The sequence below is a fragment of the Pterocles gutturalis genome, unplaced genomic scaffold, assembly GCF_000699245.1.
Source record: "Pterocles gutturalis isolate BGI_N339 unplaced genomic scaffold, ASM69924v1 scaffold50187, whole genome shotgun sequence".
Classification (NCBI taxonomy): Eukaryota; Metazoa; Chordata; class Aves; order Pterocliformes; family Pteroclidae; genus Pterocles; species Pterocles gutturalis.
In genome coordinates, this window is record NW_010109549.1 from 1 (window position 1) to 13,315 (window position 13,315).

General features: G+C 40.3%; 1 protein-coding gene across 1 annotated transcript; it reads left to right on the forward strand.

The window, feature by feature from the left end:
* Positions 1-40: 40 nt before the first annotated feature.
* Positions 41-10,793, forward strand: SUGP2 (SURP and G patch domain containing 2). The gene is given in 10 exon segments (XM_010073010.1): positions 41-155; positions 1,038-2,690; positions 3,614-3,767; positions 4,465-4,967; positions 5,132-5,243; positions 6,074-6,285; positions 6,475-6,591; positions 7,448-7,512; positions 8,202-8,338; positions 10,673-10,793. Coding segments are annotated over 10 exon segments (3,189 nt in total).
* Positions 10,794-13,315: the final 2,522 nt, after the last annotated feature.

Genomic DNA, 13,315 nt, shown 5'->3' on the forward strand with positions numbered 1-13,315 from the left:
CGGTGAGGGACGGCATTGTGCTGTTCTGCCACAGGGTAAAATGGCCTCTCGGCGGATCACACGGGAGACGTTTGATGCTGTGGTGCAGGATAAAGTTAAAAGGTATCGCGTGGAGCGGGGTGATGCTCTGGAGGACACCATCCATCATTTTAAAGGTAACGAAACCCGGGCACGACGTGCCGGGGATTGGATCAGCTCTTCTGGGAGCAGCTATGTTGGATTTCTTGCTTTGCATTTCCATGGATTTGCCTCAAATGTGGACTTGTGCTGGTGTTTTTCCACATCCATTTTTATTGAAGAGGCTCAAGGGTTGGTATGACTGACACTGTTTAAATGTGGAATGCAAATTCCAGGCGAAAAAAAAAATAAATAATTTTGAACAAAGGAATTCTGTTCAGGCTGCATCAGAGAGTGGGTCCGATTTCAGGAAGGTCTCCAGAGGCATCGCTGCGGGATGGAATTCTGTTGATGTCTGATAAATTAAATAAATGTAGGAGTGCATTTGAAGCCTTTGGGTCTTTGTATTTCATGTTATTTTTGGAGAAAAAGCTAAAAGTAGGACATGAATCTAGTGAATGTATACAAAACGTGATCTGCAGATTCTTTCGTCTTCTAAATTTGATGTTTAAAATGCCTAGAAAAATAACTTGGATTAGATTCATAGGAGATTCAGAGTTTTAAAGCGACATCTCTTCTGTTTTCTTCAAGTTGTGTAAGCTGCAAATAAATAATTTTTTTAAAATACTTAATTTGTTCAAGTATTCTTTTGGAATTTAACTACTGGAATTAAGGAATAGGAATTCTTGGATGCTTTTTTTTGTCATGTGTGTTTAGGCATCCTTAATCATTTGTTGCTTTTTGCTTATGAATTATTCAATGAACGTGAGAAAGCAAATGGGAATACCCTGAAGTTAGATATGTGTACTGTTCCTCAGAAGCTTTGTATTGACTCTTGTAAGTGTCTAAATGTGTTTATTAGATTCTTTCCTTAATGCTGTTTGCAGTGCATTGGTGTATTTATGTTTTTATCTTTGCAGCGCCTTCAAGGCCAGTCCCAAGACCAAGATACGAAGAGAGTTTTCATGATGATGGACGATTTACTCACGACAACGCCCAGCACCATCCACACGAGGACTGGAGTGAAAACCCTAGAGATGACTATCCAGGACCTTCTTATAGACCTACTAGTCCTCTCATAAGGAAAGATAACTATTACCATGAACAGTACGGCCGTCCGGCAGCTCATGACCGGGAATTTGGCCGCCCGGTACCTCGTGACCGGGAGTATGGGCGTCCACCTTTGCATAACCGAGAGTATGGGCGTCCAGCGTCTCGCGATCGGGAGTATGGGCACCCAGCTGCTCACGACAGGGAATATGGACGGCCGACTGCCCACGACCGGGAGTATGGGGGCCTGGCTTCTCATGACCAGGACTATGGCCCGTCTGACTCTTGGGAATCCACCGGACCACATGAAACGGATTTTAGTTCTTCAGATATTTTAGGTGATTTTAGATCACCAGGACTTATGGAAGATGAATATGGCAACATGGAAAATCAGGAGTATGATGTGGACTTTGGAATTCAATCTGACGGCGAGTTCCGACCCCCAATACGGAGGGGCAACATCGGCCGGGGACGAGCTCTGCGAGGAAAGCGTATTACAAGAGGTGCTATTAAAGCTAAAGTATTCAAAGCAGATATTAAAACTCCCCTAAAGAAATGGAACACTAAAAAACTGCAGCCGGGCCCTGATCAGAAGCCGGCTATGCAACCTGATCAAATGCCAGAAACTGCTGAACAACCCACCCAGAGGCCAGCGACCATCCAGCGCCCTAATCAAAAGTTGCCTCCACGACTTAGTCAAAGGCCGGCTATACTAACCCAGAGACCTATTCTCAGGCTCCCAAAGCCTGCGCATGTTTTCAGAAATCTCAGTTTTGACCTTGTGGACAAATCGGACATTTTTTCAACATTTGGAATAGAAATTATAAAATGGGCTGGGTTTCATGCAATAAAAAATGATGCTGAATTTTCCCGGCTCTTTGGAACTCTCTTTGAACTAGAGACAGAAACCTGTGCAAAAATGCTTGCCTCGTTCAAATGTTCCTTAAAGCCAGAACACAGAGATTATTGTTTCTTTACTATCAAGAGTTTACAACATCCTGCTCTGAAAACTCCCAAAGTGGACAATGAGTTTTTAAATATGCTATTGGACAAAGGTGCTGTAAAAACAAAGAACTGCTTCTTTGAAATAATAAAACCTTTTGATAAATACATAATGAGGCTACAAGACCGCCTCCTCAAAGGTGTTACACCACTGCTTATGGCCTGCAATGCTTACGAATTAAGCATTAAGACGAGCGGTTTTGGTAATCCAAGAGAAATGGCAACTGCTTTCGAGACCACTGTTTCTCTTTGTCGTAAGTCTTTAGCACTTCTAGGTCAGACCTTCGCACTAGCATCTGTTTTTAGGCAAGAGAAAATACTGGAAGCTGTAGGTCTCCAGGAAATGGCTCCAGCACCAACGCTATTCCCAAACTTCGACGATTCAACGTTGTTTGGAAGAGAGTACATTGAAAACTTGAAGGCTTGGTTGGAGAAAAGTGGATATCCAATTCAGATGAAAAAACCTGAACTAGAGTCCACAGTAGAGCTTAAAAAACCTTCTCCTGATGCAAAAGATAAAAGTGAGTGAACTGTTGTAAGATACTTGGCACTATATAATTCCTTTATTTGTCACTAGCATTTTATCTTAATTTTTAGGATTTCATTAGGTCAGGATTTCCTAATTCTGGGAATTCCATTTAAATCCCTTGCAGTTCTGAGGCAGGTAGTAAATACTACCTGTTGTAGCAATCCCTTTCAGCTTTGTGGATGAAAGCATGGCTCCTCCCTCCCCTCTCCTGCACATGCTTATACTTTAAATTTAGGATTTTCACCTTGTGCCTTTGGCTGCTTCAGCTGCCCAACCCTCCAGCTTCACAACTCCGAGGTAGGGAAGCCAGGGCCACAGCTGGAACTGGCTACACCACAGAGTAAGTACTTGCAAATAAGCAAAGCTGGAGATGTTACCACTACTGCTTTTATCGGATGCAGGCGTGTTTCTTTGAGGTTGTTGCTATACTCCCATCTATAGGAGCGCTGTCTCCTCTGCTGCGTTAGGCCATCTAGTTCATCATCTCTCAAGCATTCTTACTCGTTACTGTGCTCATCTGGTTTTTCCTAACTGAACTTCAGATACTCTTGCAGGGAGGTCTTGCAGCACTGCCACTGAATGGCTTTATAATTTGGAATGCACCCCTTCAGAGTGCTGTTCGAATACACTTATTTTGCACAAAATCCTTTTGATGCAATAAGTAATTGCCTTTTAAAGGATGGCTTAACTTGCCCAGGATGGCAAAGGGTAAGTTTCTCAAACCACAGTGCTTCTCAAAATAAACTCTTCTGGAGTTTAAGTTCAGTTAAGAAAACAAGTCCAGAAGTTTCTGAGGTTTCCTTAATTTATTCTAGTATTAAGTGCAGCCTTTTTTGTATTAATATGTTGAAAAATTGTAAATGTCAGTCTGTCAAAAGAATAACAAAGATGACATACTGGTACCCTGTTGATGAGAATAATACAATGACTGCATTTTATTTCTCCCTACAGCCCCACAGCGAGCTGATCGGAAAGTTGTAGAGACGATTGAACAGCTGGTGAATAGCATTGTTTCAGGAACCTTGTCTGCCAAAGAGAGAAATGCTCAGAAGAACTGTCCTGAATATTGGTAGGTGTGTCTGAACAGTGTGTCGTAATACTGCTCCCTGCTGAAGATATTTGGAATATATTGAATTAAATTAATGTAATTCAATGGGTGTAAGATCAAAGCCTATTGGATATTTGATCAGACTTTTTCAAAGTGTTTTCTCAGCTAATTATGCTTCTTGATATCCCTGGAAATTGTCCTGTTGGTTCAGTTTTGTCTAGTAGATCACATTCCTTTGGATCTGTCAATAATGACCGTATGTCAATCCAGATAGAAGCTGTTAAAAGCAATTTACATGCACAAGATGGAAATAGTAAGCAAATGTTAATATAAACATACAGTAAGGTAACGGACTTATGGATCCAGTGTTCTATCAATAATGGTCAGAAAGGAAAGCTGAGACACTTCCAAATGTAACGATCTTTTAATATGACCATATCTCTTCACGAGTGAATTGCAGCATAGCTGATTCATTACTAGCCAAATTATTTATGTCAAATTTCCCCATCATTTATTTGCTTGACATACTTTCCTTCCTGCTTTAGAAGTGGAGTTGGCTATTATTCTGAGAAAAACCTACGCAGGCTGGTGTTAAGGTAGCAACTTGTGTATACCTCTGGAAAAAGCTTTAATTGCTACTGAGTTTCTGGTCTGAGAATTTGAGATTAGTTGTGCTTTTACTTTAGGCTTTCATTGTATTTGTATGATTTTTATTTAGGTTCTTGTCTGATGAAGATAGTCTAGAATACAAGTATTACAGACTGAAGTTATCGGAGATGCAAAGGCGGGTGTCCTCCGGCAAGGAAGTGGGTGGTGAGGGCAGAACGCTAGAAGAAGCTGCGACAGAATCAGTCAGGGCCATGCTGTATGCCAGGAAAGTCGCAAGCATTAAGCGAAGGCTATTTAAAAGAAAAAGGCTTGGAATTATCACGCAACATGGTATTCGAGGAAGAAAGCTGCGGAGAGCAACCACAGGGACACAGACTGTGCTTTCGGCTGGGACAGTGCTGAAGCACCAAGACAAGCATCTTCAAGGGTCAGTCCAGTCACAGCCTTCAGAGACCAGCCTGTCAGAGAAGAATTCTTCCCTCGGTACAGCTTCATCCTCACAATGTGCCAGCGGTTTAGAGCTCTCACTGCCAGCAGAAGAAAGGGCAGATTCTGAGGATTTATTAGCACCACCTGAACTTTTCCCACCATTGTCTGCTCAGTTTCCTGATGGTAAGTGAAGACACAAGATTAGATTTTAAATTGTAAATTATATGAGAAAAGAATTGCATGGAGTGTTCTGCTGGAAAGTCTAAAAATAATTTGTTTTGCTGAAGTAGATAGTTCTCATCTGTATTGTATGAAGCTATAGATAACGAGCATTCCGTTTCTTGCAGTGGATGCTAAAACAATGGAAACTGCTGAGAAGCTTGCCAAGTTTGTTGCTCAGGTAGGACCAGAAATTGAGCAGTTCAGCATAGACAACAGCGCGGATAACCCAGACCTTTGGTGAGTAATTGACGTGTTTATCTGTGTAAGTGGGCCGATAAAAAAATCAAAATACATCCAAACAATTATGAAGGATGCATTTCCTTTTACTGTTTGTTGTGATGTATGCTTTTATTCAACGTGTTTAGGAACTGAGGATTTTGAGCAATGCTCCCTGGTGTCCTGCTCAGCACTTCCATTAATGGTGAATATCTGAAATAAGAAAGAAAAACACTTCTCCCAAATGCATACATGCAGAGATATATGTATTTTTTTTCTTTTAAATCCTAAGTAATCAGCTTGCATCTTGAAACAGTGTTCTGCCAAAATATTTTCAGTCCTGGCTTTTTTTGTTGTTGCTTTTAAGTGAGGCTTTGCTTATAATGGCCTAAGAGCTCTAGTGTAAATGAGCCCAGGTTTGTCTCTTTCAGCCACGCTGTGCCAACACAAGCGGAGCCCTGTTATCTCTTCTGTTTCTCAGAATCAAGCACCTATTTCCACATAGACCCCATGACTGAAATTTGGAAGACCTGAATTCTCTGGGGTCTGCTGTTGGCCTTCTGGGTCATCCAGCGCTAGCATCTTGTCTTGGTTTCTCCATCTAGATAATGAAGATAATTGTTCCAAATTCTTTACCCCACAGTTTGAGGAGTGCTGATACAAAGCAGTCTGTAAGAACTGAGGAGGATGATTGCTGTTCTTAGTACGTGTTGTTGCAGAATCCTACAGTTCTACCAAAACACACCTGGAATGACCATTCAAAAAATTAATAAGAGATTTGTTTCAAATATCTTGCTTCATGCTAGCCAAAGAAAATCTCTTATACTATTTTCACTGTAATTTTTGGTCAGGTTTCTACAGGATCAAAACAGTTCTGCTTTCAAATTTTACCGAATGAAGGTCTATGAGTTGTGTCCATCTATTAACTTCAGTGCTGTGTCAGAAGCAACTGATGCTGGGGAAAGGGCTAAACCTGAGGAGAGAAATTTGGATATTTCAGAAGAGGAGGAAGATGAAGAAGAAGAAGAGGAAGAAGATAATGAGGAAGCTGAGTTTGAGGAAGATATCTCCCAGCCTTTGGAAGAACTGGAAATGGAGCAAGCAGAGGAGGGAGAAGAGGATGACATCTCAGCAGGTAGAAGTGTGGAAAACCTAGCTGAAGAGATGATTTCCAAAACAGGAGAGGAAATGTCAACAGGTGAAATGCAGCTAGCCACATCATCTGATGGTGCTATACCCAATCTGTCGACACAGGCATCAACTCCTGCTCCTGGTACCCTATTTCCTCGCAAACGAATCAGCAGCAAGTCTCTGAAAGTTGGTATGATTCCTGCATCTAAAAGGATTTGCCTCATAGAAGAACCAAAAGGTGAGGCTACTTAAAAGATATTTTGCAGGTATCAGTACAGAATTCCTGATTTTGATGTACTTTGTTACTGATTGTTAATGGCTAAAAGAACTAAATTTTTAATATAGAAAAATTAATACAATGTTCACCTTAAAGGTTCATTCAACTGACAAAGGAGAATCTGAATAAATGGTGTAACAGTTTTTGTATTAAAGTGCAATAGGAAAGTTTGCATCAAACATCATTCCTCAAGTATTCTCTACGTGAAGGTTATCCTCTCTCTGCTGCTTTAAAAACTCACAGTAGTAGTTTTGTCGGGGTTTATTCTACCTGTGTATGGAAGGTTTAACAGACTTAGTATACCACTGAACATATTTTGAGTGTTTGACTAAATATATTTAGACTTCGGATTGGCCTGTCAAATTTTGCCAATATGGCCACAGCAGGGGTGGGTCGTGATATTCTAAGAATTGAGAGATAAGTAGCTTAAAACTGATTATAGGTGCTCTGCAGCTACTTTAACAAATGTCTTTTCTTTGCATAACGTTTTCTATTGGTGAAGGTTGTCATTTGTGATATGAAAATTATGTACAATAATCTCATTTAAAGTACAGTCTGAATTCTCTCAGAGTATTACAGAAGCTCAGGGAAATGAAAGATCTAAAGTCCTTGTAGTATATCATCCATCAGGGTATTGCTGGCATGATATGTCCAAAACTAAATACATGCGTCTACTAATTACCTTTGTTTTGGAGAGGAAGGTTCTGATTTTAGGCCAAGGCATTGAGTCAGAGTCCCACTTGAGATGCACTTTTGGAGTTCTGTATTAAAATTTGTTTTCTTTACAGCTGAATTTTGTCATTGATTTGATTTGCAGTGCATGAACCTGTCAGAATTGCTTATGATAGGCCTCGTGGTTGCCCAGTTACCAAGAAGAAGAAGGTAAAGAACTCTTCTCGCTTGCCATTGCATTCTGAGAATCAACTGTCTTTACAAGAGACAGCCTCTGAAAATGTGTCATTGTCATAAAACAGAATTAAAACTTGAAAAACCTCCTCCTGAAAGAGACTGGACTAAATCTGAGGAGAGCAGTGCCTCCTGCTGTCTTTTAACTACCTGTGTAAAAATTAAACATTTATGATTAGAGCACTATGAACAGCTGGGTGTTAATCATGTCTTCTGTTTTTGAAAAAAAAAAAAAAATCAGTTAATTGGTGTCTGGAAAACATGTTGTAATTTTCCAAAATTGGTGAATTGTGACTTGACTGCTTCTGTATTTGTAATAGGGTTTTGGTCATCAGATCACTCAGTATTTGTTATTAAAAAACATAACTACCTTTTAAAATATGAAGGTGTATTCTTTACTGTTCTAATAATGTAATTAAACAGTTTGAGAACCTGAAATCTGTTTTAAAAAACCCCAAATTAGCAAGGCAGATATTTACTCTTTGACAGGCTTTTTCTGTGTAGCTGATGAAGTGCTGCTTTAGAAGATATTTCTGTGTATCCAGAAATTCAAATACACTTGTTTAGCAGGGGGAGTGTGCGGGGGTGTGGTTGGGGGATTTTTAATACATGATCTCTTTCTATAACAAAAAAACCTTTTTTTTTCTGTTTTTTCCTCTCCATAGAAACCAAAAGATTTAGAATTTTCACACAAGAAACTGACAAACAGGAATGTGGGTTTCCAGATGCTTCAGAAGATGGGCTGGCAAGAAGGACATGGCCTTGGCACGCGGGGAAAAGGAATCAGAGAGCCTGTAAAAGTGTATGTAATGGGAACACACCACAGAAATTTGACAGCTCTGGAAAAGTCTGGGATTCTGATAGTAACTGTATTTATCTCGCCCACCTAGATGTGACCAGTTCAGTGTTTTGTTTCCTCTTGGCCTCAGCAAAGCTGAGCGTGGAGATTTGATGCATTTTTCTGGCCAGGCTGGGCAAAGTCTGGTCTGAAGGTGGCTGCTTCTTGCCATCCAGTTTGACGTTACTGAAGGCTGCAGCGTGAATGCTGTGGTGTGCGGATGCTTTGTAAAGATCTATGGGTGCCCCTGTTCTTCTGGAGGTGGTTTCTGTTGTTTGGGGTATTTAGGGGTTTTTTTTAACACACAGGATTATCCTGGGAATCTCCTTGCTACCACACCACATACACAATATATAAATAGATGCTAGGAATTTCACACACAGTACTCCTAGCTTTAGGCAAGAGGTTTATTTTCACTCTAATCATGTGATTCATTCCACTCCATACTGAAAGAGGTAAGTGCATCTGCCAGAAGGTAAGTGTATTTTCTCCTTTAAAATACACTTTTGGTTTTGAATCTTCACTTTTGTCTTTTAAAGTTGCTGTATCCAGTGTCCACTGCTGCCAGCACGGAGAATGGATCTCTCCTTCAACTCCCTGCCCAAATAAGGAGGCAGAAACTATTTGTTTCTCTCTGAACCCGTATGATGAGCTTTCTGGTCCACACACATAGTCTGCGGTTTAACAATCTTCTTTCTCTAGGGATTTCGATTTTCTCTTCGTGCCTTGGCCAGTACCGGTCATTTTAGCTGGTGGGATACTTCTGGTTGGTTGCTTTCTTTTTTCCTTAGTGCTCCCTGTGGTCCAGTGGCCATCACTATATTTTCTGTATTTCCTTCGTCAGCAGCAAACGGTCAGTGAGAAAGCAGCTCACTTCACCTGTAGCTCTCTTGTGTTCAGTGGTGCTAGAACCTTGGTTCTTAACCTCGACACTTGTTGGGACCAAATATCTGAGGTTTTTTTGTTTGTTTGTTTGTTTCTGTAGCTCCTGGCATAAGTTTCGCTGCGCAGCTAATCATGAGCTATGTAATTGTATCTGGTCTGACAGCCCACCACATTCTAAAAGTTTCTGGCCATCTTCAAGAACTGCATTTTTAATAAGTGAAAATACAGTTTTTCCAGGTTGAGTCCATTGTCACTCTTGTAAAGACACCTGCAGAGAGTACTGAAGAACGGCTTTTTCTCATACTATAAATGTGAAAAAAGCAAAGTTTCGGGAGGTCTTTTAGGCGACTTTACTTCTAACCGTAATTTAAAATGTAACTTGATCATACAGCTGCCAAGTCACTCTGTACCATTTGGAAGGAAAAACAGCACCAAGGGTTTCTGCTGGGGACTCCTAAAGTTGAATTTGCTTTTATGAGTCTGTGAATATTCTCTTAGAATTGAACAATCTACTTGGCTTAAGTAGACCTATTATTACAGAAATTGGATAAGAATCATTTTTCTTTATTCTACTTAAGGTCCTCTGATTTTACGCCCATAGCACAGAAATGTAACTGACTTGGAGGATGAAACTGGCACAGAGGATTGTTCCTGTGGCAGAGGTTTCATTAATCTTAGGTTTGTAATGTCTGCATTGGATGTGTATGGCCTGGAGAAGGAGATGGGTTTTAATTATTTGTATCTCTGCATTCTTGTGGGTCATCCTCTCCATCTACTTCCAGGGCATAAAGTTTTGATATTGTTGAGGCCTGTCTGCTTCTGTTGGCATGTTTGAATGAAGAGAGATGAGTTCATGACTCATTTTTCTGGGAAGGGCAGGAGCTCCAGGTTTTTTGTCTATGGTGTGTGTCCTACAAGACTTCAGCTTGCTTTGGGTGCTAGAAATTTTAAGCAAGCGGCATTATGTTCCCTTGGTAAAAGTTTTGTCTTTCACCCAGAGTTACGTGGTGTTTACTACTCATTCCTCAAAGTGACTTTTGTCATTTTTGAAATGTAAGAAATAAGGCGATTTTTGACAACTTTTCAAGAGAGGATCCCATCCACCATGAATACTGTGGTTAATACAAGAGTTCATGTAAGGATTTGATCTGTTACATGACCGTATCTTCACTGCTCCCTTAACATCATAGGGCATTTTCTTCTGGTGGGTATTTGCATGTGGGAGGTGGGAATGGCTTTAGAGTTGATCTGGTATGCCAGGTACCAAGCCTCCGCTCCCCTTCTCCCCCACGTGAAGCAGAATTACTCTCCACTTGAATTGTGTCTGTGTTGGAAGCTATTGTTTAGATCTCTTCTGCACATTGTCAAATGTCACAGAAACAGTGTGTTCTAACTATTCATTTTACTCCCTAGGGGTGCTACCTCTGCAGGGGAGGGCTTGGGTGTTGCAGGGGAAGAAAATAAAGAAGATGCATTTGATGTTTTCCGTCAAAGAATGATACAAATGTACAGGCAGAAAAGAGCAAGTAAATAGGTATGTGCAATGGACACGTCTGGTTTATCAATTCCTGCAAACGTTAACATACCAGGGGTTTTAAATCTTCCTTTGCCAAGAAAGTATTACTGTTTCCATGAGTCTGTCTGGCTTCTTAACCTTTCATAAAAGTCCAGACCTGCGTTGAACTGCTTTGAACTGCCGAATTACCCCAAATCTTACTTCCTAGGTTTGACGTAAGAGACTGGCTCGCTAGAAAGTGCACGGATATGCAAAGGCTGACGTGTGAAAGATCTTCAGCCGAGTATGCCAGTATGGAGAACACTTGGTTCTATAGTAGTGGACTTGAATACTAACGTATTAAAACATTTTCCAAGATTAAAGTTAGTCTTGTATTTAATTGGAAAATGTTTTAATACATTAGTATTCAAGATTAAAGTTAGTCTTGTATTTAATTGTGCAAGCTAACAACTTGGATGTCATCTTCTGAGGAAGAAACAACTGATTTTGTTTTCGGAAGTGCCTGTTTACCTCTCTCTTTGGCCACGTTTGCCTGTTTTGTGATGAGATGGCTTACCAAAAAAACAGAATAAGCAGCATGAAAAATATGACTAGCCTGGCTTGGCTCTGATCCTTTCTGAACCCAGGAATCTTCTCAAATTCAGATCTTGCAGTGCAGTTCAGATTTTATTTTACTACATTTTATTGATGGGCTCATCTTCTCATCTGCTTCTGGAGTCTGCGTAAAGCAGTTTTCTTTCCTCCATATGCCAATTTTAAGAAGAGTCTGCCTGCATGCTTATTGTGTATAGGATTCTAGACTTCAAGGGTAGGATGAATAACTGAGTTCATCTGAGTCTGAGAACACTAAAACTCTTCCTTGAAAACGTCGGCTGCTAAGGTTTTTCATTGTAATAAACAAGTAGTACATATTCTAAATGCACTTTTTGTTTTTACACAAATTGGCAGCTCTTCTCCAACCAATTCTTGATTAATTTATTTCCTTCTCAAATAAGTTTAAGCAGTGAGCAGGTGCAATTCGTGTGTCTGCAGAAAATACTGAAGAAAATACTTGGAAGTCATCTGGAAGCGGATCACCAGTTTTATAAGACCATCAGTTTAGAGAGTCATTTCTGTTTCTATTAAGTATTTGCTTTGAAGAAGTTCTTTTATTGAAAAATCCCAAGAAATAAGACAACAAGCTTGTACTTTTAAGGGACTATTCCAGAACTTACCGAAAGAGAAGAGTGGATTCATCTACTGTCCTTCAACAAAAAGCATTACCCAACTGCTTGGTGAAGCAGTTCTGAAGACATGAAAAATGAAGCAGTGTTACCACAAATAAACATCCAAGGTCTGATCATCTTTTCCTGACTTGCACATCCATGAGGAATCTGGGACTGGATTACAGAAAGTGACAGAATTTAATATCACACTTTTTAGTGTACTCCATCGGTCTGTTTCTAAAACTAGTTGAAAGCCTTCACGTGAATGTTAGAGTACCAAAAGCTACTTCACTGAAGTTCTCTTTGAAAGACTTGATCTTACGCATGTTTTGCTAGCTAGGAGTGAGTCTTGCTGATGTTTTCATCCTGCACCGTGCTTCTTGTAGAGCAAAGAGCTTGTGCTACACCACTAATAGCACCCCACAGTAACGTGGCAGCATCTCAAGTTCCTAACTGACAAATACGAACGAAAATGTGTTCTTCAGTTATCAGCTTGCCTGTGCCTGCTGTGTAAAGAACTAAATCCTATTCTTTCTCCATTAAAATCCCAGCTGGTTGAAAGGGAGTGTCTTAATTCTGTAGCAACAATCTTTTTCTTCCTTGTGACAACCAGTTCTAGGTTATGAATGCAGCTTGTTTTGGTTTTTTTTTTTTTTCTTTACTATATGGCTCTTTGAAACCATGAGAAACAAAATCATGTCGCAGTGTAATTTTTGATCACTCAGTTTTAGTTACCTTGAAGGCCATAATCGCTACATAAAACCACGATGGCAGGTACAGAAAAACATGCTGGTAGTTTTCCATGAACATCACGTGTGTCCTCACCTTTTACATTACAAGAACTTGAAGCATGAAGGCTATAAATACAGCCACGTGTATCGGGTTGTTGGACTGATTAAGGCCATTTGATAGCCCAGACATTTCTCATGGGCTTTAACTGGAGATATTTAAAATCCTGAAACATCTTGGACCACAGGCTACTTGAAAGATCGCCAGTGACAGTACTTGGCAGTGTGTGCTTACCTGTTCGGTTCCCACTTGGGTGTGTTCTTCACTGCCCTCTTTCCTTCCTGTGCCGAAGTAGCACTCACCCAGTGTAAAACTTGAACCTTTCGAAAAGGAGATCGATCAGTCATGCTCTGTTTTAGACACTCTGGAACCAATATTGTTGGCCTCTGATTTATTTCTCAGACCCACCTAGAAGAGTTTAGCTCGTCTTTAGTTTCGGTGATGAAGCTGCCAGTGTTGCTGTTCACAGTTTTTATTTCCCTGCACGCTTCCAGTTCACCTCTTCTTTCGCATTTACCTTTTGGAAGGATTCTTGGTTATATTACA